Raw genomic sequence first — 24230 nt, 5'->3', positions numbered from 1 at the left:
GAAGTCCTGTTTATTATGCAGTGATCTCCCTTAAATCAAAGGTAACTCATACTGGCTTCAATCAAACGGCCTCAGTCCTGTATACATGAAGGAGCGTCTCCACCCCCATCGTTCAGCCCGGACACTGAGATCCAGCGCTGAGGGCCTTCTGGCGGTTCCCAAGTGAGGTTACAGGGAACCAGACAGAGGGCCTTGTTGGTAGTGGCACCTGCCCTGTGGAACGCCCTCCCATCAGATGTCATGGAAATAAGCAGCTATCCTATTTTTAAAAGACATCTGAAGGCAGCCCTATTTAGGGAAGTTTTAAATATTTAATGCTGTATTGTTTTTAACACTCAATTGGGAGCTGCCCAGAGTGGCTGGGGAAACTCAGCCAGAGGGGTGGGATATAAAGAATAAATCATTATAACATTATTACTATTCAACTCAATTTCACATGTGCACCCACAGATTATGCGTACTTTGATGCAATATTTAAAAGAAACTAAAGTTGAGTAAGGCCAGCAAGCAAGTTATCAGTTACAGATACAGAACTGTGCAGCCAGGGTCAAGGGTTCAAGCGTTCAGTTTTCTCCCCCCCCCATATGGATTTGACACATCCTTCCAAGGAGAGGCCGTTGATTCATAATTTATACGCACTGCAATCAGAGTTGTGGTGGCCAATGGTGACAAGAGGCAACCTCTGAACATAAACAATGAGTTAAATGTCAGAATGAAAAGTCTCAGAAATGAAAAGGTGCCTATAAAATATTCACCCACAGTCATTTCTCAGCACCAGTCCTCAGACTGGAGAGGTGGCAGCAGAGCAATGCTATGCAAACTCTTCTCAGTTGCCTTTCTGTTCATTTGTATCCATCTTCCAAACGAAGCAGCAAACTGAGCAACCACAGCTTTGTCCTCTAGATGCAACATTTGTCCTCCGGGTGCAAATGTTACTGGCAACAATTATAAGTGGACAAAGAGTTTCATGTTGGATGAAAGCTATTCAGACAGGAGTCATTACTGAGTGTTTGGATGTCAGAGATCCCCCTCTACTCTCAGAGCTCCTAAGAACTTCCCAAATAAGATGCAACTCAGAATCAGCAGCTGTACATGATGCAGCTGACACTGGACTGAACCATTTCAGTGAGTGGATGGAGGGGAGACTGAATGTCTCTCCATAAATGCTCTGCCCATTCAGAGCTAGCATTTCCCAGAAAAATGCCGACCACCTGAAATCTCAAGAGGCTAAGGTAAAGTCTTGAGATTTCTGGCTATGATTGCTTGCTGAAATTTTCTAGTTGGATTTTAGAGCACAACAACTACTTCTAAAATCAAGTGAAATTCACCTGCTGCTGCTTGAGACTAGCTAGCCCCATTATTTTAAAGCAATGGAAGTGTTAGGAGCTCATCCAGTTCCTCTAGACAAGCCTTCGGAAATGTGGCAAGATCCATAAGCTTTGGGCTACCATTGCCATCAGCCTCAGACAGGAACAGGGTGGATTAAAATCAATGATTTTTTTAAACAATTTTTTTTAAAAAATCAGTGTTGTTGTTTTTTTAGTTTAAATCGGATTTTTAAAATAAAATGCTTCTGGAGGAAAAATCTTCCTAAAGATCATTTTCTATTTAAGTTACATTATAATCCAAAGTAATAAGGATTTGATTTAAGTTTTTCATGTGTGCTAAAACTCAATCTAATGTTTTGTTTTGTTTTTTTAAAAATCATTTAACCACATCAGTTAACAAACATGGATACATGTGCTATAATGTTATTGTTTTAGTTAAACTGCTGAAATTGTTAAGGAAATGATTATTTTCCTCCTTCCAATAAAGTACAGCAGAAAAGTTTGTCCAAATATAAACAGTTAACTTATTGAACCTCACAATAATTTCAAAATTATCTATGTATTTCTAATAGTATAACCAAATCAGTATTTTTTTGATATAACTGTAAAAACTACTCTGAAAATTTATTATTCCAAAAATGAAACTTTGTCTTTCTGTAAAAAAATAAATTAAATTAAATCAAGTCTTTCTGACTAGTGATTTAAATTGATTTGATTTAAATCAAATCCACCCTAGTCAGGAATAGTAGAAGCTGTTGTTCTGCATCTGGAGAGCACTAGGACACTTTCCCCTTCTCTACCAAAATGGTAGAGCTTTACTGCTTTGTCTCTTCTGTCCATAAGGAAGCAATACTATACTGGATTTCTTGGTTGACCTCCAGGTAAAACAGATCTAACCATTTCAGATGAGAAGAATCATTAAGGTTGCAGCAGTAAGGAGTCTTTCAGTTTCAAACAATAGTAAACTACTCAGTCTGTACATACAGTCATACCTCGGGTTACAGACGCTTCAGGTTACATTTTTTTGGGTTATGGACCGCCGAAACCCGGAAGTACCAGAACGGGTTACTTCCGGGTTTCGACGGTCATGCATGCGCAGAAGCACTAAATCGTGCTTTGCGCATAAGCGCCGAATCACAACCTGCGTGTGCAAAGACGCGCTGCTGCGGGTTGCGAATGTGCATCCCACATGTATCACGTTCGCAACCTGAGCGTCCACTGTAGTTGGGTAGCTATAAAATGTTGAGTCACCACTACAGTTGAAATTATGTTTTAAAGTGAAATAGGAGGAAAGGCTATATAGGCCTACGTAAGGGTAGAAGAGATGGATCAAACCTCCTCCATACCCAATACCCAGGTAATGGTGCCACTAGAAAAATATCACCTTTCCTTACTAAGGTCCTCTGCTGATTAAATTCACCTTTACTCAAACCACCACAAAGCTCAGAATGCAGGCAAAAAATGGGGGGAAGGAATCACAGCCAATTCCCACTTAATTTTTTTAACAACCCAACTCTTAACAAGGTCACTCTACAGGAAAGGAACTTCACTGGAGAAATCAATAGACTTGCTTGGCAGCAAGTAAGGATTTTAGTGTGGGAATGTTTAAATGCAAATATAAAAGAGAGAGAGAGAGATTGATTGATCCCAGGAAAGATCATTCAGAGCCCAAAATCCTGGCATACTTACTGCGAGTATGCCATTTTACATATAAACAATACACAAGGAAGAACAGACTGGTGGATTATCTCCCTCAGTAAATAAATGAGGTAAGTTTGTTGCCCAACACTGAGTGAGTTTGAAGGGTTTGCAGCAACTAAACCTCCAGTACTTTTATCAAGACCTTTTGCCAGGTATCTCTCCACTTGTATAAGCAGGAGGAGGTCAACTTTCCGTGGGCATGACTCTTTAGAGCCAGTGTGGTGTAGTGGTTAAGAGCGGTAGTCTCGTAATCTGGGGAACTGGGTTCACGTCTCCGCTCCTCCACATGCAGCTGCTGGGTGACCTTGGGCTAGTCACACTTCTCTGAAGTCTCTCAGTCTCACTCACCTCACAGAGTGTTTGTTGTGGGGGAGGAAGGGAAGGAGAATGTTAGCCGCTTTGAGACTCCTTAAAGGGAGTGAAAGGCAGGATATCAAATCCAAACTCTTCTTCTTATTATTCTTCCTGTGAGAAGTAGGATCAGATTCAAGGAGCCTCCATAAGTTTTCAGCAAATCATACCCTGCTCTTTGATAAAGCACGTATAAAGCCTAACCAGAATTGAAACTAGACAACTTACAGTGGGGATGATTTGTAAGTGAGTCAAGTCTAGCTAAAAGGTTGCTAAGTAATTATTCACTTGCCATGTGCAGCACACGTAAGCAGAGCTCCGACAGATGAACTTGTTCCAGATGTGCATTCTACAATCCAAGAGTTTAACCCTTGAAACAGTTTGGGGAAAGCGTCCCCAAATATGCACAGCAAGACTCCAGATTTATTACCTCTAACTTGAAATAAATAGTACTGGCACCAATGGGCCTTAAGAGATAGTTAACATATGTGTGTTCTTATCACGATGGCCTGCTCCGCTGAGTCATGAGTTGCATGCGTGAATGAACCCTGCTCTGCCAGATCAGCAGAGAGAAATTTCATGCAATCTGCCAAGATGGCAAACAGAGGGATCAATTAACACAACCAACCCTGTTGTCTTCCAGGTGTTGTTATTATAATTATAATTTATTAAATTTGTATACTGCCCGTCATCCCAAGATCCCAGGGTTGTTCACAATAGAACGATGCAAAATGAGAATGCAAAATACGTAACAAAAATAAACCAGTAACCTCCCTCCCACAACACATTTTAAAAGCCATAGAATGTTAATCAGCTGAACGCCTGGTTGAAGAGAAATGTTTTTGCCTGGTGTCTAAAGAAGGTGCCAGGTGGGCCTCCCTGGGGACAGCATGGCACAAACAAGGAGCCACTGCAGAAAAGGCACTTGCTCGTGTTGCCACCTTCTGGACCTCTCATGGAGGAAGCACACAAAGAAGGGCCTCAGATGTTGATTGCAAAGTCTGCGTAGTTTGCATGGGTCCTTTTGAGCTTTACAGGTCAAAAGCAACACTGTGAATTGGGTCCAGAAACTATTTGGCAGCCAGTGCAGTTGGGCCAGGATCAATGTACAGTAATATGCTCAAACCATCTTTCCCTGGCTGCTGAATTTCTGCACCGTTTTCAGAGGTAGCCCTATGTATAATGCATTGCAAGATGATATTTGATTCCAACTCCCTTCAGCCCCAGCCAGCATAGCAAACAGTCAGGGATGACCGGACTTGCAGTTCAACAACATCTGGCTAATGGGATACAACACATCGTCATCGTCATCATTATTATTGCAAACTGTTTTAACTGATTTCAACAGAATGCATCTTATATATATTTACCGTATTTTTCGCACCATAGGACGCACTTTTTCCCCTCCAAAAATGAAGAGGAAATGTGTGTGCGTCCTATGGTGCGAATGCAGGCTTTCGCTGAAGCCTGGAGAGTGAGAGGGGTCGGTGCGCACCAACCCCTCATGCTCTCCAGGCTTCGCACACCTCTCCGCAAGCAGCAGGAGCCCAGCGCTGGGCTCCTGCTGCTTGCGGAGAGGTGCCTGCATGCCGAAGCCTGGGCGCACTGAGCTCAGTGCGTCCAGGCTTCGCGGACCTCTCCGCAAGCAGCGGGAGCGTTCCCGCTGCTTGCGGAGAGGTGCCTGCATGCCGAAGCCTGGGCGCGCTGAGCTCAGTGCGTCCAGGCTTCGCGGACCTCTCCGCAAGCAGCGGGAGCGTTCCCGCTGCTTGCGGAGAGGTGCCTGCATGCCGAAGCCTGGGCGCGCTGAGCTCAGCGCGTCCAGGCTTCACGGACCTCTCCGCAAGCAGCGGGAGCGTTCCCGCTGCTTGCAGAGAGGTGCCTGCATGCCGAAGCCTGGGCGCGCTGAGCTCAGCGCGTCCAGGCTTCGCGGACCTCTCCGCAAGCAGCGGGAGCGCTCCCGCTGCTTGCGGAGAGCTGCCTGTTTGAGGGCTGGGGTCGGGGGAAGCTCTAGCTTCCCCCGCCCCAGCCCCGCACCTGGGGGGGAAATAATTTTTTCCCCTTTATTTCCCCCCCAAAAAACTGGGTGCGCCCTATGGTCCGGTGCGCCCTATGGTGCGAAAAATACGGTATCTCAGGTGTCAAAACATCAAGGTAGGAAGGTGATTTTTCAGATATTTGGGACACAAGTCATTTAAGGCTCTAAATGTCAACATATTGAATTTATGCTCTCAACAATGTAAACCTCTTGAATTAGACCCAGAAACAAAGTAGCAACCAACCAGTGCAGCCGGTTATAGGAGCTGTAAATGGGATTGTGGTCAGTTAACTGGCTGCAGTGTTTTGAAACAATTGAAGTTTTTGCAACAATGTAGAGCATTATTGCAATAATCTCGCAGGAAGTTCAAAAGAAGTCAAAGCTGATGAACCAGCTATAGATTGACATGACAAATCTGATGCTGGCTCCCATGGGGAACATGTGGGCATGTTATGTAGCATAGAGGGTTAGATGGAACCCTGCAGTACGTCACAAGACAATCCCCATTACCCTGAACAACAGGCCTCCCAGTAACTACCGTACTTTCTCAAAAGAGCCCTGAACCACATTAATGCAGCTTCACCCACCTCTCAGTACCATTCAAGAAGGTCAAGAACAAAGAGGGAGGTCACACTCCTCCATCTCTGTTCCAACAAATATTATCAACCAGGGCAGTTGCAGTGCCATGACCAGGTCAGAAACTAAATTGAAATGGGCCAAGTTAATCAGTTTCCTCAAAGCATACCCAAAGGTGGGCTGCCAAAACAAAGGGGACAGTCGCCACTGTGTGACACGTGTGATAACTGACAAGAGAACCTCACTGGGTAAGGAAGAGCTCAAGGAAAAGACCCACTATTCCTACCCACTTCTATTCCTGCAATGACGCATTAATCACCCTCTAGACCCAAACGCGGGTGGTGCTGTGGGTTAAACCACAGAGCCTAGGACTTGCCGATCAGAAGGTTGGCGGTTCGAATCCCCGCAATGGGGTGAGCTCCCGTTGCTCAGTCCCTGCTCCTGCCAACCTAGCAGTTCGAAAGCATGTCAAAGTGCAAGTAGATAAATAGGTACCACTCCGGAGGGAAGGTAAACGGCGTTTCCGTGCGCTGCTCTGGTTCGCGAGAAGCGGCTTAGTCGTGCTAGCCACATGACCCTGAAGCTGTACACAGGCTACCTTGGTCAATAAAACGAGATGAGCGCCGCAACCCCAGAGTCGGTCACGAATGGACCTAATGGTCAGGGGTCCCTTTACCTTTACCTAGACCCAAAGAGTCACTCTCCATCAGCTAGCTCTAAGATGACAAGAATGCAGGTCAAGGGTGGTTGACCACACTTCTCCAAGCAGCTTGCTCACATCCTCAGTCAAAAGTGACACAGCACAGATGGAAAAGACAGTGCTCCAGATTCCTCATTACGATGCCTAATTCTGCCTGAACCCCGCAAAACTGACGCAGCAGACTTCCAAGACTGTCGAAGCAACACTTTCTTAGCTAGGTAATTAAAAGCCCATTCACCACATCAAAAAAGGCCTGCTAGACAGGCACTTTCCTTGCCACTGCCACCACCCATGGCAGAAGCAAAAATGTGCTCTCACCTACACTGAGTCATGTTCAGACAGAAATTTGCACCACCAGTGCTCAACCGTTGGCTGTTTTATTGCATGCAGGTCAGTAGAGTACACACACCAAACTCTCTCTTTCTCTCTTTACAGTACATACTGCCTTGGTTGAGCAATGGTACAGATCAATTTTAAGATTCTACAAGTGAAACAAATTAAATTTTGCACGGGGCACAGACATGCTGTAAAAGTACGAACATGTGAATTTCCAGATTTGTTAAGGTAGACGCTATGGGAGTGGCAGATAGAAGACGGGCATTGTTTATTCAGTGGCGACATCTGCTGGTGCAGTGCTCAGAGGGGGAAAAAGATAGTATTGAGATTTATTATAGGTTCTAGAGTTTGAATACGGTCTGTTTTCACTTACAGACTAATGTTCTGTGGTTGTAATTTTCAAAGCAGACAACTCATTATTTTGCTTCGGATGTATAGCCGCAAAAAAATTCTGTCTTTAGTTTTGCTGCAACTGTACAAGTATCCAGAATGATTGCCTGGAACTTGAATTCAAAGTACATACTGCCGTTTTTAAACTTTTTAATGATGCAATTCTCTGTGCAAGGTAAATAGGCAAAGGGGATGCCAAGTGGCACATGATAGGGAACATCAAGCAACAGGTATTATGAAGATAGGGGTGTCTGTTTAAGCTTTTAAAACCATGTTTCAGGCTTTAACTGCACAAGCCATAGAAATAGATTTTTAAAGTCACATGAGGCACGGAAAGAAGCCAACAGATTCTAAAGTCATACAGTATTATATCTGCTGAGAGGTGCCAGTGCAGAAAGGTGCAGGTACCCAACAAACTACCTATGCCCTCTTTTGATTATAACTAGTGGGACCAAGTTAATTATTAAGTTTAATCCTGCCCAACACTAGGAAAAAGAAGTGTTCTTGAGAACTATCCTGTCTGCAATTTAGTTTTAAGTGTCATTTTATCAGCTGGTACCTGAACTATTTGATTAAACCATCTTAGAAAGGAGGGGGAAGAAGAAAATTACTTCATTTAAGCATAAAAGAGAAGATTCTTGCTTGTGCAAGCAAAAGGTGGGGGGAGAGAGAAAGAGTCTCTTTGAAGACCTATTAGTGTTCTGCCTTCAAGCCTGGGTGTTGAGCAGTTCCGCTGTTTCAGGCGTTTTGAAAACCAGAGCCCTGCCCCTTGTTATTTGGACCCTTGAAACAAAATTCAAGATCCGTCTTAAGGATCCAGGCATCTCAATAAGGAGAAGCTCTTCCTTTACCCCACCATCAGTGATGAAGACAAACAAAATTGTACAGTTGGAAGGGACCCTTCAGGATCCTCTAGTCCAACCCCTCCCATACAGAGATCAAACCTGTAACCTTGACATCTACACCTCTTGGGAACAAAGCCAATGGTAGCTCAGGTCAAATGGCTGGGGAAATGCAGGGAAGTTGTGTGGGTGACTTTGGTCAGCAAAGCATCTCACAAGATCTACTTGGCAAGACTAAGTAATTGTGGTGGCTCTGTCAGCACTCTTTTCGCCAGGCTGTCACAAGTTTATAGGAAGAAGTCTGCCTATTCCAGAAGCAACCTCATCTTTTAAGTTCTCACAGGGGCATGAATTAGCAAAAGTGCATTTGCCCCCATCTGCCTTAGTTCCAGAAATCCTTGCTCTCCCCCCCCCCTCCCATGTGAAAAAATCCAAGTCCTTCACACATCATCTGTAGGATTACCATATGTCGCAACTTCCCCACCCATGATGGCACATCAGCGCCTCCAGAGTCACCTCCCACAGAGAAGCTTTGTAACGTGTGAACCGGCACAGCCCGCCGTGCCTGTTTGCTACTTCTCCAGCTAGTCTATTCCAAGGAAGCCCCTTAATGAGAACCCGGGACTTCTGCACACCAAAAAAAAAAGGGGGGAGTATAATTGAACAACTATTTTGGGGAGGAGGAGAGCAGGAGAGCCGCCCTTAAGGGGGACAAGGCGTGCCAACTCCTGGCTTAGGTAGCCGAGTTGCAACCTGCCCTTCGGAGTTTGAAAAAACACCACCACAAAAAACCAGGGAGCAAAGCGGGCAGGCCGCTTCCCAGAGCAAGGCAAATATCCGGCTAAGAGCAGGGAGGTGGAGGAGGAGGGGGAAAGAAGGAGCAGGGCGGCACAGAGAGGGAGAGAGAGGCGCTTTGAGGTGGAGGGGAGAAAAATTCCAATCAGGTTATGAGCCTCCATGGTCTGGTTTGAATTAAACCCTTCAGGCTCTGGAATCCCCCCGCCGACACAATAGGCTGGTCTTGAAGCCCGCTAAGCTGGGCTTTTCGAGAGGGCTCTGCGCCCCAGAACCTGTTGAAAGGGGAGGGCGCACCGGGGGGGGAGAGATGTGTAAGGAAGGAGGGGAAAGGCGCTTGGGGGTTTCCACCATTCCCAAGACACCAGCTGGAACCGCTTTCCAGGGCAGAGGGAGGAAAAGGCGCGCGGGGGGGGGGGAGGTCCCGCGTTTCCCTCCAGTTCAGGCCAAGAGAGGGGAACGAGGAGGACGGGGAAGCCGAGAAAAAGAAAGTGCCCCCGAGTCCCCCCGGAGCTCTGGGCTTTCTCTCCGCCGACCACGTGGAGCCAACCATCCCTGCCTCCCTGCCGGGGAGCCCGGGCGGCGCTCCAGCTCGCCTCCCGCGCTGCCTACTCACCGCCGAGAGCGCCTGCGAGCAAAAGACCAAAGCGCACAGCAGCCGCGCCACGCTGACCGCCTTTGCCATCGCCAAGGTAGGTAAGTAGGTAGGTAGGTAAGGCAGGTAAACCCTCGGCTGCTGCTGCTGCTGCTGCTTCCTCGCTGCCTTCTCGCCACCGGCGGCTGCGGAACCAAAGCGCACCGAGACGGAGCAGGACCAGCTTCTTCTGCCTTCTGATATAAATCTAACCTTCACCTAGAGCCCAGGCGCCGCCCCCGGGCCGGCTGAGGCGCCGCCCCTCGGCCCGCCCGCCACGCCCCCTCCTGCCTGCCGCTCGGACCATAAGGAGAGCTTCCTTCGCCCCGCCGAGGTTCCCCCCCCCCCCTCCGCCCTTGTCTCTCTCTCCCTCTCCCGCGTGGCTGACGAAATCCTCCCGCCTCGCGCTCGCCTTCAGCCGGGTCACGTGGGTCGCCGGACCTTGGCTTCGAACCCCGACGGCTCCGCGCATTTTAGGGGAAGAAGAGCTTGGAAGCGTGTGTGGAAAGTCCTCCCCCCCCCCTTGGTCCCTGTGTGCGTTCAATTAATTGCAAGAAAAGCGCGTTAAAGATAAAAGAGCGGGTCTCCAGCACCTGGGAACGATAAGGCGAAGCGAACAAAAGAGCAGGGAGTTACTTGAGGGCGGGAGGGAAAGCCAGGGAGACTCGACGCCTCAGAGGCTGCAGCCGCCCCTCAGGTGTGCGGCGCGCGACTGGGGCTGCCCCTCGTTCGCTCCCTGCGCTTAGGAGGACTTTGAAGTGAGTCCAAGCTGGGAGGCTTTGTTGCCATGCGCGACTTGAGAGTTCGGTTTCCTTAATGGCCCCACAAGACGGGCCGGTTTCTGAGGGCTTGGAAAGCTGGCGAAGTCAGGTCTGGCTGAAGAGGCGGCTCCTTCCTCAGCTCCTTTGCTTGTGGATTTTGCAAACATTCCCCTTTGTTTGGATGACTTGCAGGATTTTCTATTTTTTAAAAAAAAATTAATATTTATTAAAGTTTCCATTTTAACAATGCAATAAAAACCACATTAAAACATTCCAAATTATGATACAATCAAAAAAAGCCAAATTATATATCTTTGGGTGCCTACCCATGCTCTGCAGAGCGGATTTTCTAGAGGTGCAGAAGCTCCAGGCCTGCCTGGAGGAGAAGAAATCTCCTGGTAACACAATCTCTCTTCCTAGGTTGCCATGCTGTGGTGGTTGTTGCCTGCCAAGCTTGGAAAAGCTGCCTCTTTGGATAGGAGGTTAAATTGTGAGGAAAGCTTTGCCAGCTGTCAGGTAGCTGTTCAATGCACGAGAGAGAAATAACTAAGAGCTAAGAGATGGGTGTGAGGTTATTGGCAGCAACAGTGCATGTTCAGTTCTCCTGAATAAAGCATGGCAGTCTGTGTGTCTCACGTGAGCTGCTTATTTACGAAAGCCGGGAATCTGATGCTGTACAATTCTATGATTCTTCAATAGTGTTTGAAATAGGCACATTTTGCACCTGGGTTTCGACCACTTACGCCCAATGAAGATGCCAGGATCTGGAGGTGCATGCCTGGGGAATATTGGATCTGGGCTGTTTTCACACACTCATGCCCCATCTTGTAGAATTCTATATTTTATAGGCACAGTCAGTATGAATTTCTGGAACCAGAATGCTGCTTCTGTGCAGTCCGAGTAGGAGCAGTTACCATTAAGAAGAGGTCAAAATTGGCCAATATGTGGACTGTCCCTGGATCAAGTGACTTTTCGTCTTTAAATTCGCAAAGCTCTTAACCTAGCTCAGTTTTGTCATCTGAACTAGCCAGTTGTTTAACGGAGAATCAATCGCAGGCGGTCCATCATTTGGAAAATAAGGCTAGAGATATCTTGCCCCAAAATGGCAACTAGTCATTCCATTTTGGTGACTACAACCTTGGTTTAAGGAGCCATTTGGCGCCTTACTTATAGTATACCGGAGTTTCTAACACTCTTTCAAGGAGCACTGCATCTTCTTCAGGGGAAAAACATAAGGAATGTTGATATTATCGGTGCTATGTATTGTTCACTGAACTATTGGCATGTTTTGTGATTAAAGTTCTGAAATGCAAATTAACTTTTTCATATTGTTGTATTTGTTAGTTGCCTTTTTAAATACAAAACTAAATAAAAACACAGTTCAACGAAAAGGCAGGACTACTGGGATGGGGAATCCTGTGGCGCTCCAGATGTTGCCGGACTACAACTCCCATCATTCCTTGCCATTTGGCCATGCTGGGTGTGGGCTGGTGAGAGTTGCAAATCAACAATACCTGCTCACTTTAATGCCTTGTTGAATTCCCAGTATTTATATTGAAATTCTTTAGAGCTTTCATTGTGTATTTATGGTTATTGCGCTGTCAAAAGCACTTAAATTGCTGCCTCTTTTCCGTGCAGGCTTTGAGCGCAGTACATTTGTGTAAAATGTAGCATAAAAATAAACTGACAATGGCAAAGGGGTGTGTGTATGGAGATATTTTCTCAAAAACTGAGCTGAAAACCTATGGGAGCTTCACTTACACCAAATTTATTAGGCAGAAATTCCAGGTGCAGTTTTACTGCTTTCAGATAAGAACATAAGACATGGCCCATCTAGTCCAGCATTCTGTTCTCACAGGGGCTGACCACATCCCTGTGGGAAACCAGCAAGCAGAACATAAGCACAAAAGCACTCTTGCCCTCCTGTGGAATCCAGCAACTAGTATACAGAGGCAGGGGCGTAGCGTGGGGGGTGCAGGGGGACCGGCCGCACCGGGCACAACACCTGGGGGTTAGGGTTAGGGGGCGCAAATCCACGGGTTAGGGGGCGCAAATCCACGGGTTAGGGGGCGCAAATCCACGGGTTAGGGGGCACAAATTACTTGCCTTGCCCCGGGTGCTGACAACCCACGCTACGCCACTGTACAGAGGCATTACTGCCCACAAGCCCTCTCCTCCATTAATTTGTCTAACAATCCTCTTTTAAAGTTGCTGGCCATCACTGCCTCCTGGTGGATCAGTTTCCATAGTTTGGTGATGCTCTGCACAAAGATGGGTGGTGAGACATCCTGCATAGGCTTAGAGAATCTGTTGCTTTCTTCCCAAGTTGACTATGGATAGCTACTCCCCTTTTACCATGTTAGAGAATAAGAGAGATTGGGAATGTTGCACAGCTGTGCATCATGAATTAGGAACCTATGGACTTCCAGATGTTACTGGGCTCCAACTCCCATCAGCCCCAACCTGTATGGCCAGTAGTTAAGGATGATGTGAGTTGGAACCTACTCCCTAAAAAGTGTAAGATAGGTTTACAGCATTAGGTTCACACATCTGAAGCTTGAAATAGTTCAGTATTAACAAGTGTAGCAAACAAGCTACAAAACCCAAGGCTTGGGCATGCCTAGGGAGATTTTTTAAAAAGAAATATTACTGTACTTTGAACAACATATTTTAATCCAAACTGTCCCCTAGTTGTTTACGGACCTGGCATGTTGCATGGCTATCTACTAGAGCTTCTTTCGCTGTGGTTCCTGCATTGCAAGGACTGGAAGTTCCCTTCTATGATTTATGATTACAGTGGTGCCTCGGGTTAAGTACTTAATTCATTCCGGAGGTCTGCTCTTAACCTGAAACTGTTCTTAACCTGAAGCATCACTTTAGCTAATGGGGTCTCCTGCTGCCGCCGCACTGCTGGAGCACGGTTTCTGTTCTCATCCTGAAGCAAAGTTCTTAACTCAAGGTACTATTTCTAGGTTAGTGGAGTCTGTAACCTGAAGTGTATGTAACCTGAGAAACTACTGTACTCAGAGGGCTGCAAATCTGAGGTTTTCTATTTTTGCCCAGCATACCTTTACACAGCTCCATTGATCCCAGTGTAAATTACTTCAAAGAGATATGCTTAGGGAGGGCTGCCAGTTGCTTCAATCCTTTATCTGGAGCAATTAATATGCAGATACAAGGCCCTTTGAGGAGATAATCACCCTTGTGGTTCAGGCTGCCCATGCGGCAGGGAGGAAACCCAACAAATTTGTCAGATTTGGGGAGATGGGAAAGTCACTGGAGATGCCCTCCAACAAGTGATCAAAATAACCATCAGTTCGCAATGCAGCATGCTCCTGTCTCTGAGGAAGGCTCTCTGGCAAAGTAATTGCTTTGGTTTCTGCAAGACTTTTGTGCTAGTTGACATTTTAGGAATATGTCTAAATATAATCCAGTTAGCACTGATATGAAGATGTGAAAAAAGAAAGAAAAGAAAAGATAGATAGGCAGTGGACTTTAACATTTTGAATGAAAAGTTTTGCGTTTGAAATCAAAATCCCAAATAAGACATTCCTGTGTGTACTGTTGGCATCCCATGAATACTTTAATTGTGGACAGTGGCGTATACAAAACCTTCTAAGTTGTCAAACTGAGTAAATGAATACTGATGCTGCCATCAAAAATCGTTCATTCACAGCATAAGAAGTCTGTTGGACTGAACCAAGGATGGGCATCTGGTCCTGTAGCAGCTAGCAAAATGCATCTTGGCAGCTGATAAGCTGGGCATAAAAAGGAACAGCATTCCTCCACAATTTGTCACAGATAGCATGATAGTTAGTATTTTGACAATATTTTGGATGCTAACATTCCACATTCCTTTCTTGTTGACGCTCATGATGACTAGCAAATCTAACTAAAATATAAGGGATGGCCCAAGCCATGTAAGTGTATGGCCAACATTTTTTCCACAGTGCATTAAAAATGTGTCATTATCATTATGTTTTAAGGCCTGCTTCTTAATTATAGCTACCCTTTTCCTTCCTTCAAATCCTTATTTCCAGACTTTAACACCAGTGGAGGTTTCGCTTCTTTGCAATTAGACAGCAGCTGGAGCAACCTACCTTTCTGCAATATTGAGCTACTGGGCTCTGTTTCTTGGCCAAACTAATAGGAAGTGTGATGGCTCTTCCCCCCCTCACCCCAGGAACCCTGGAGTGAGAATCCTACAAAAGATAAGCATGGTTTTGCATCTTAATAGTCAATTTTATGAGATGGTCAAATTTACCTAGAAATACCTCTGCATCATGCAAACTGGGACCACAAACAATATTTGTTTTGATTTATACAGCTCACTCTGTTTCAAGGGCACGTTAATGTGAAACAGTGATTCTACATAAATAAATATGACCCTCTCAGTTACTCATTTTGCATTAAAAAAAGTAAGCCCTAGACTCCTGATTGTGAATTACTAACAAACCTAAGAACTGCTTTTTACAGTTTGTACTTGCAGTATCAACAACCAGCTACAAAAGGCAGAGGCTGTGCACTTGCCACTTTCCATTTAAAATACATGCACATTTCTGACTCTTTATTCAAACATATTTGAAAGATCTACCTGTGCACTCTTCAGAAATGTGATACTGTATATCTTTTGTACTTGTGATATCAGAACCCGAGTACAAAATTATAAGCAGCAAGCAGTCATAAGTTAGTCTGGGTCCAGCATGAAAGAGGAACTGGGTTTATTAGGTAAGCACTCCTTGACTCAAGCCATTCTGGTGGCAGAAGAAGAGGAGAGTTTTGCATATTCCCCTCCTCTATCCCAAACTGTTCCCCAAAAGTTTAGGGAACTTTCTGGAACAGCATGGGAGGTGTTGCTGGAGGCTACAGTGAGAAGGGCAAATTGGCGAACATCATGTTCTCTCCTGCTGCCAGATCCACTGGACAGAATGCACCTTTCCCATCGTGGAAGGCAAAGTCTGGATCCAACTCGGAAAGAAAGACATGTTTCAGATTACTACTCCATTCTTCCTTTCACCCCAGTGTCCAATAGACATAAAAAAGGGTATTGCAGGACCGGAACAACAGACCACCTATCTCAGCATCTGGTTTCCAAGAGCAGTCAACCAGATTATTCCCAGAAAACTTGCAAGTAGGGGAGGAAGGCAATGGCCCTTCCACATTGCAGGCATCGCCGCAACTGGTATATTTAAACATGGTGACAGATGGGTTTGTGGCTGCCTGCATTCGCAGGAGAAGGTACTAGCACAGTCCATTGCAAAACTGTATTTTTCCATCTTTCTTTGGCTTATCAAATTATGCAACCTGCTAGGATTTCTCACCTTCAGTCTGCCTAGCAGCAGTCTCCCATCTGGTAGGCGAACGTGCATTTTGCGTATCCTGTTGAAACAATGCAGCTTAATCACCATGCAGGCAGTCTGCCTACTGTCCTGTTGCTAGTGAGTCATCTGTCTAATGCCCTTTCTGTAAGGCTGAGTGGAAGTGGGGTGAAAAGGATGAGGAAGGCAAATACCCCTGTGCATCTCTCTTGGCATTGTCTCAAGTTGAGTTAGGTAAGGCAGGAGATGGAGACAATGGAAAGTGTGTGGGCAAGACTATGGTCATGTGAGAGGCTGGATGGAGGTGGCAGAAGGCTAAAGAATAGGGAGGCAGAGAAGGAAGAGGGGAGAGGGCAAATGATGGTGTTGATGGACTAGGAAGGAGGAGGTGTAAACCAGAGTCTGAGATGGGAGTAAATCTACTTTTGGGGTTTTTTAATAATAATTTTGACTGTTCAGAGCACTGGGTGACCTTGGGCTAGTCACACTTCTCTCTGAAGTCTCTCAGCCTCACTCACCTGTTTGTTGTGGGTGTGGAAGAGAAAAGGAGATTGTTAGCCACTTTGAGACTTCTTAGGGTAGTGACAAAGTGGGATATCAAATCCAAATTATTCTTCTTCATGTGCATACGCTGCAGTAAGCCTTACATACAACAACCCCTAACAATGCAAACCCACCAAGACCTAACTTCCGAGGAGGCTTGTGCTCTTAAGTCATCATCGTAACTCCTCCTACCAATTTCCATACTACAGATGGAGGATTAGATAACACAGGCCCAAACTCTATGATTTTGGAAGACTCATAGAGTTGGAAGAGAGGCAAGGTTTAAGTCAGGAAGGCTTCTCAGCCGACCCTTTTGGCCACTGCACGGCAGCCCCAGGATCTTGTCATTTCACACACACACACACAACATAAACATTTTTAACATGTGAAGAAATAAGTTGCTAGTATGTCAAGACAGCCCACAACCATAGGCTTGCAAGGATACTGGGTGGTCCAGGAGGAGGAGCATGACGGAGGACCTTCCTTAGCTAAGTTACCAACTGGTCCCTGTCTATTTTCACTTTCAACATTCAGGGGTGGACTTTGGTAATGTGGTGCCTTGAGCGAGGACAAAATTTGGCAATCCCAGCCACCCCATATTTCTTATTTCCATAGCAATTCCTTTTGGTACCCATATAATTTACCTGCTGCTTTGTGCTTTTCATTTTTTTCCCTACAAGGCATCTGTTTTTGACAATTGAAGTTAGCATTCATTTATTTTTGAAGGAGAGGGTTCTCAAGCCTTGCTTAGGGCACAAAATAGACTTGCACTGAGTATGAGTTTCCGCTTTTACCTCCGATGATGGCTCTTTGGACGGGTTCCTTGGCTCTTGTGTCCATTGAGGCATCTGCAGAATTGAAGTTCTTGTTCATGGATCCATGTGGTGAGATCCATATAGGAAACCTGAGATCAGAGATGTCAATCATGCTGTGCTTTTTTGTGTTCGTTCTGAGCTTGAGCTTGTAGCATGTGTGCAAGTGCTATCCTTGATATCTCTTTCAACTGTCTTATCTGTCACCATTCATTTACCCATCCTGTCGCTCCTATATAGACTCATCTTGTGCCACCCAGTGGCAGCACTCTTGCATGACTTTTTTCATTTGGCAGTGGATCCATGCGTTCTCTCCCGGCAAGTCCTGCCAAACATCCCATGTTCAATTCCCAGCAACTTCCTAAAACGAAAAGCAAAAAAGCACCCAATCTATCAGCTTCTCCTACCCTATCAGCTGTGCATGTGCAAATATTGATTGACCAGATTATGGTCAAAAACATATAGAGAAGAACACAAATAATCCTTCTGGTCTTCTACTCTTTGTTAAGACTTCTCCCAAGATCTTGGAGAGGCGCTGCTGCCAGGCAGAACCTCGATAGACTAAGGCAGCTTCCTATTTATGGTAGATTCTAATGTCACCCCTTGTAGGGACGCGGGTGGTGCTGCGGGTTAAACCAAAGAGCCTAGGACTTGCTGATCAGAAGGTTGGCAGTTCGATACCCCGCGACGGGGTGAGCTCCGTTTCTCGGTCCCTGCTCCTGCCAACCTAGCAGTTCGAAAGCACGTCAAGTGCAAGTAGATAAATAGGTACCACTCCGGAAGCAAGGTAAACGGCGTTTCCGTGCGCTGCTCTGGTTCACCATAAGCGGCTTAGTCATGCTGGCCACATGACCCGGAAGCTGTACGCCGGCTCCCTCAGCCAGTAAAGCAAGTTCAGTGCCGCAACCCCAGAGTCATTCACAACTGTACCTTGTGGTCAGGGGTCCCTTTACCTTACTTTAATGTCACCCCTTATTTTATTAGAGTCTTCCCTAACCTGGTGCCCTCCAGCGGTTTTGCACTGCAGCTCCCATCAATGCTGGCTGGCTGTTGTAATCCAAAACTGATGGAAGGCACCCAGTCGAAGAAGCCTGTTTCCTTAAGACAATCCTCCCAACAGGGCATCTGCATCAAACAGGTTTTTGCTCTTTTCTTCCTTGCTGTAGTGCTTTACCTCTTGCCACGGGGCATGTATGTGTCTGCTTCCATGCCCAAATCCTCTCTGCACTGGGGAACTGAGCACGTAGGTGGAGGCTTGTAGGTCTGCCTGTGGAAATGATCCGTATGACAGGTTTGTTGTCTTGTGTTCTGTGTGTGTGGGTTTGCCTTCGATGCTGTTTGCCAGACTTGCTTATGTTGACATCTACCCTGCATAAAGTCTAGGTGGGGCGAGGAGAAGTAGGACGGTTTTTCTTCTTTGAGGAAAATATTTTCCTTTCTCTGTATATTACACCACATGTTACAGACTTAAACTCTTACTGTCATTTGGAGAAAAGAGGGACAGGTATTCAGAAAGTGCTCTGAGAAAGATACAGCTACTGTTCCTTTCTTCCCTTGGGGGAGCCTGATGGTGATGAAAATACGGATGCAGCTTAATTCTTCCAAAGAGGAGCTATCAAGATCTGGAACCCAATGATCCTTTGACTGTGCAAGACTTCTTCTTTCGCTTTCTATTTCTGGGGTTTTCCTGCCTCAGCCACAAGTCAATTTCAGGGGCCACATCTGATGTGGGGGGGACCCCATTGCACAAGTGAAAGTGCATGTGCAGGGCTTCTGCTGAGAGGGCTGGTTTGGTGAATCCCATTTGTGTGTGTTTGTATGTGTGTATTTGTGTGCGCACACACACACACGAATGAGAGACTGAAAATCAGTAGTAGTTGTTAGTGGTAATAGCAGTAGTGTTTTGATTGCTTATCTGTCAGGGTGGGTTATAGAAAAAGAGTTTGGATTTGATATCCCACCTTTCACTCCCCTTCAGGAGTCTCCTCCCCCACAACAAACACTCTGTGAGGTGAGTGGGGCTGAGAGACTTCAGAGAAGTGTGACTAGCCCAAGGTCACCCAGCAGCTGCATGTGGAGGAGCGGAGACACAAACCCAGTTCACCAGATTACGAGTCTACCGCTCTTAACCACTAGACCACACCGGTTATAGCAATTTAAATGTACAATAGCAAAAAAGAATTTAATACAAATAAGAGGAAGAGGGAATAAAAGGCTGCTGCTGTGTTACACAGTCCACAAACTCAGTTGTCAAGGTGCAGGAGTTTCTGTTCCACCAGAGACAGCCATCTCACGCAGAAAAAAGACCTGCCACAAACATTCATGCTCCGAGAGCAGTAATATTGGAAGGGAAATACCAGCAATCACACAACTGCAGGCCTTCTGCTGCTGCAGCACATTTTAAAATACTGTTTGCTCTTTAATCTTCCATGACAATGTTCCTTTTTTTTTTTTACAACTTCATCAGGTTTCCTGACGAAAAGGTCTATCTTCTTGCAATTTTTTGTAGTTTTTATTGTAACAGGGTTGGGGGTGGGGGGCTCGCGGGGCTTAAGCATGTACAGCTGAATATCCCTGGGCGCGTGGTTTTATTATGCACATTTTAAGAGATGTGCATACTTTGCTACTATTATTTTGTAACTGTTATTTCGCTTGTGGTGATTTTTCTGAACCACAAAGGAGTAAGTCGGCAAATATGACTTGCACTCCTCACCCCTCCCCACTTCCCAACACAAATCAAAGCCACATTGTTAAGTGAATTTAACTTTTTTAAAATTAAAAACAACAACAGCCTACCCATCAATAGCAGGATTGGGAAGGGGGACTCAGCCAGAGACTCAGCAAGCCCTCTCCTATCTGCAATATAATTGCCAACCTACTTTAAAGTGTCATCGTAAGATTGCTGAGAATAAAGCACAGATGTACACAGATGGTGCTGGATACATAAATAAGTACGTGGAAGACTTTGTCGTTCATTATAGCAGGCGTGTTATTAATAGCAGGTTATGTCAATGAGACAAAATGTTGGCCACATGTGGGGTTTCATAACACATTTATGAATTTATGAGGTGCGCCCTTAAGCAAGGGGAGAGGGCATGGCAAGTACCCCTGCCAACCCCCATTGCTGGACCCCTGTGGAAATTATAACTTGAAATTAAAACAATGATGCAACCCTAAGCATACTTCCTTAAAAGTTAAAACCACTTTTTTAAAAACAAAACAAAAACGCCAATAGGCTCTGCTTCCAAGAAATTGTGCCTAGGAGAATATTATTATTCTGAAATAAGTAATTCCTTTTTCACAAATTCAGTGGGTAGGACAAAAACTCCCATACTTCCATTGCACTTTGGTCTTTCTGTCCCAGTCCCTTCTCTCTCTCTCTCTCTCTCTCTCTCTCTCTCTCTCTCTCTCTCTCTCTCTCTCTCTCTCCCCCCCCCCCGCATTATTATTATTTTTTGTTAGAATAATTTTTTATTGAAGATTTAAACAAAACATATTATCCAGAAACATAGCATCCTTAATTTCCCCATTTCCCCCCTCCTACACAACCCCCCCCACTTCTCTCACAAAAACAAAACACAACCCCCCCCCCCCACTTCTCTCAGTTCCAGTCTTTGGTTTCTCTGTGAATGCTGTTCTCTGCATGTTACAAAGTTGTATGAATCCTTAAATTATTTAACTGATTATTGTCAATAAAAAATTTGTGAATAGTTACAGATAGGTAGCCATGTTGGTCTGCCATAGTCAAAACAAAACAAAATTTCCTTCCAGTAGCACCTTAAAGACCAACTAAGTTAGTTCTTGGTATGAGCTTTCGTGTGCATGCACACTTCTTCAGATACACTTCTTCGTGTATCTGAAGAAGTGTGCATGCACACGAAAGCTCATACCAAGAACTAACTTAGTTGGTCTTTAAGGTGCTACTGGAAGGAATTTTTTTAAAAAAAATTGTGAATGTTTATTCAAAACCTGCCAAGGAGACCAATTCACTTTGTTGCGCCTTCAAATATTTTGTAAAGGGTTCCCATTCATCTTGTAAGCCACAGTTATCCTTGTCCCGTAGCTTATGTGTCTCCCCCACATTATTTTTGCTTTTGTTTCTGCCACTCTCAATGTGCTCCGCAGATATTATTCAAGTTATTCTGTCTTTTGGGCAGGGAAGGGGGCAATGGGCGAGGGCAAGAGAGATAACCCAACTCAGCAGTCTTCAGATGTACTGACTTAATTCGTGCATGAATTATGGTGAAGACCGACACCAAGTAATGATTTGCATGTAGGAAATACTCACCTGAGACAGAACTTCCCTGTCACCTGATACATCAAAGGCAGTATGTTGCAAGAGAGGCTGTGCATGTATCCGGCTGTGAGTCATACTGATTGATGAATCAGCACAACTTCACAAGTCTTCACAGGTATCCACAGGGAGACCTGAATAGCCCTCCAGCTGAGCCTTTAATTGATGGCTGCTTTCGTAATCCAGGCTTCCTGTGGTGAGTCAGCAGCTTCTTAAAGCCATCCTTAGTTTGGGACAGGGATTCTCTGACTTCACACACACACACACACAAACACAAACAAGCATTTTAGCAAAGCATTGCATGGTCTCTCTTGAAACTGCAAATGCAGGAAAGCCCAGAGCTATTAAATACTTTTATCCAAGAGAGGATTTTGCATCTTTAAAGAAGATATTCAAGAAAGTGCTTTGGCAGCAGTAGTGACTGGACCATGTCACATTCTGGCATGAGAGGTAACTGTTCTTAGAAGAGAAGAGTTTGGATTTGATATCCCGCTTTATCACTACCCGAAGGAATCTCAAAGCGGCTCATGTTCTTCTTTCCCTTCCTCCGCTACAACAAACACTCTGTGAGGTGAGTGGGGCTGAGAGACTTCAGAGAAGTGTGACTGGCCCAAGGTCACCCAGCAGCTGCATGTGGAGGAGCGGGGACGTGAACCCAGTTCCCCGGATTACAAGTCTACCGCTCTTAACCACTACACCACACTGGCTCTCCCCACTTCTGAGCAGAAGATGTTCTGGAGTCAGTCGTACTGAGTCTAGTGTCATTTGGATGTACTGGAGTATTGGATGTTCTAGTGTATTTGCAGGCTTTGCTCTATGTACAAATATACCCACAAAGTGCACACTGGAAGCAAATATACACTGCTTCATAAGGCAGCCAATTTTGGGAGAGCAACACACCTCTGTTGTGCTTAATTCAGGCTAGAAACTCACCTCCAGTACGTTTCCAAGCACAATTCAAAGTGTTGGTGCTGACATTTAAAGCCCTAAACGGCCTCGGTCCAGTATATCTGAAGGAGTGTTCTACCCCCATCATTCTACCCGGACACTGAGATCCAGCACCGAGGGCCTTCTGGCGGTTCCCTCACTGCGAGAAGCCAAGTTACAGGGAACCAGGCAGAGGGCCTTCTCGGTAGTGACACCTGCTCTGTGGAACGCCCTCCCACCAGATGTCAAAGAGAACAACAACTACCAGACTTTTAGAAGACATCTGAAGGCTGCCCAGTGTAGGGAAGATTTTAATGTTTGATGCATTACTGTATTTTAATATTTTGTTGGAAGCCGCCCAGAGTGGCTGGGGAAGCCCAGCCAGATGGGTGGGGCATAAATATCGTCATCATCATCATCATCATCTCCCTCTACTGTAAATTCATTCAAAGGGAATTTTGTTCCCTTTGTTGTATCTTCTGCTCCTCCACTCAGATGGAGGTGTGTCATCTCTGATAGGAATCCTATTCCAAAATATGAAGGGAAATAACAACAGCAGCAACAAAAATTGTATACTGCTCTTCATCTGAAAATCTCAGGGCGGTTCACAGCATACAAATACAAGATACGTAATATAAACAACCAAACAGTAGCACCCTTCACCCCTTCCTACAAACACATTTAAAAGTACAGTATATATAGGATCCTCAGAAAGCACCTGCCGCAATAGCTCCAGCACTGATGAAACATCAGCAAATTGCCACGGGGTATCAGGCAGCTGAATGAAGGAATGAGCAGCCACAGCGCAAAACTCACAATTTAAGCAAAGCAATCAGGCAGGGGTATTTACCACTCAATCCTATCCACATTCAGAAATCGGTCCCACTGACTTCAGTTGGTCTTTTCCCACAGATGACATGCTTTGGATTGCATCTTTAAGCATTTGTTTCATTTAATCCATCTTTCTAACTGATTGGTCTGGTATTCTGCATCTGTATCACTCCACTCCCACCTCCAAAACTATCTGGTTAGAGCTCCTCTCCCTACAAAATATATATTCTGGTACAGATCAGATTTAGAGCACCTGCTGCCTGCTGGCATCCCCAGGTAAGGCTATTAGGACGCATTTGCCAGTTCCCCTTGCGTTCAGTTCTTAAGATGTACCTTCGAATTTAAAAAAATTACAGCAGGCACTACAACACATTCCATTGTCCAGCTGCCACAGATCTTAAGCAATGTAGCTGGAATCTGAACAGCAGAAATCATCACTGAATTATGAAGAAGAGTTTGGATTTGATATCCCACTTTATCACTACCCAAAGGAGTCTCAAAGCGGCTAACATTCTCCTTTCCCTTCCTCCCCCACAACAAACACTCTGTGAGGTGAGTAGGGCTGAGAGACTTCAAAGAACTGTGACTGGCCCAAGGTCACCCAGCAGCTGCATGTGGAGGAGCAGAGACACGAACCGAGTTCACCAGATTACGAGTCCACTGCTCTTAACCACTACACCACACTATGACTATGCATGAAGAGTCCACAGTCTTAATAGAAACCACAGAGCCAGCATAAAATCACTAGCAAAGTCTCTGGGAAAAGGGATGGCCCATGGGATAGCTGTAGGATGTTTTGGCTATGAAAAACCTCGTTCATTAGGTTTCCCTGTTCCCTTGCAGGAGCGGTAATGGAAAGAAACAAGAGTGCTCTGAATAAATGCAGAGACCTTAAAAGAAAACAAAATAGGTGTGGCTCTGGAGGTGTAACCTGTGACTCAACATTGCAGTCCAGAAAAGGGCGGAAAGCCTTGCAGCAAAATGCAAGCAAGAAACTTGCCAGCACACTGTATATGGTCATAAGGAAGTGTGTTGGTGGTTTCCCCATTACTGAGT

At 45.4% G+C, this 24230-nt stretch overlaps 1 protein-coding gene across 1 annotated transcript in view; it reads right to left on the bottom strand.

The window, feature by feature from the left end:
• SDC1 (syndecan 1) overlaps positions 1–9900 on the bottom strand; it is a 34883-nt gene extending 24983 nt beyond the window's left edge. Inside the window, exon 1 of the mRNA XM_081906505.1 lies at positions 9671–9900. Within this exon, the coding sequence (XP_081762631.1) occupies positions 9671–9739 (69 nt within the window). The 5' untranslated portion in view covers positions 9740–9900. The remainder of the gene's footprint in view (positions 1–9670) is intronic.
• Positions 9901–24230: the final 14330 nt, after the last annotated feature.

Source organism: Podarcis melisellensis (assembly GCF_964234715.1).
Source record: "Podarcis melisellensis genome assembly, chromosome: 3".
Lineage (NCBI taxonomy): Eukaryota > Metazoa > Chordata > Lepidosauria > Squamata > Lacertidae > Podarcis > Podarcis melisellensis.
This window is presented reverse-complemented; position numbering and strand designations above follow the sequence as displayed.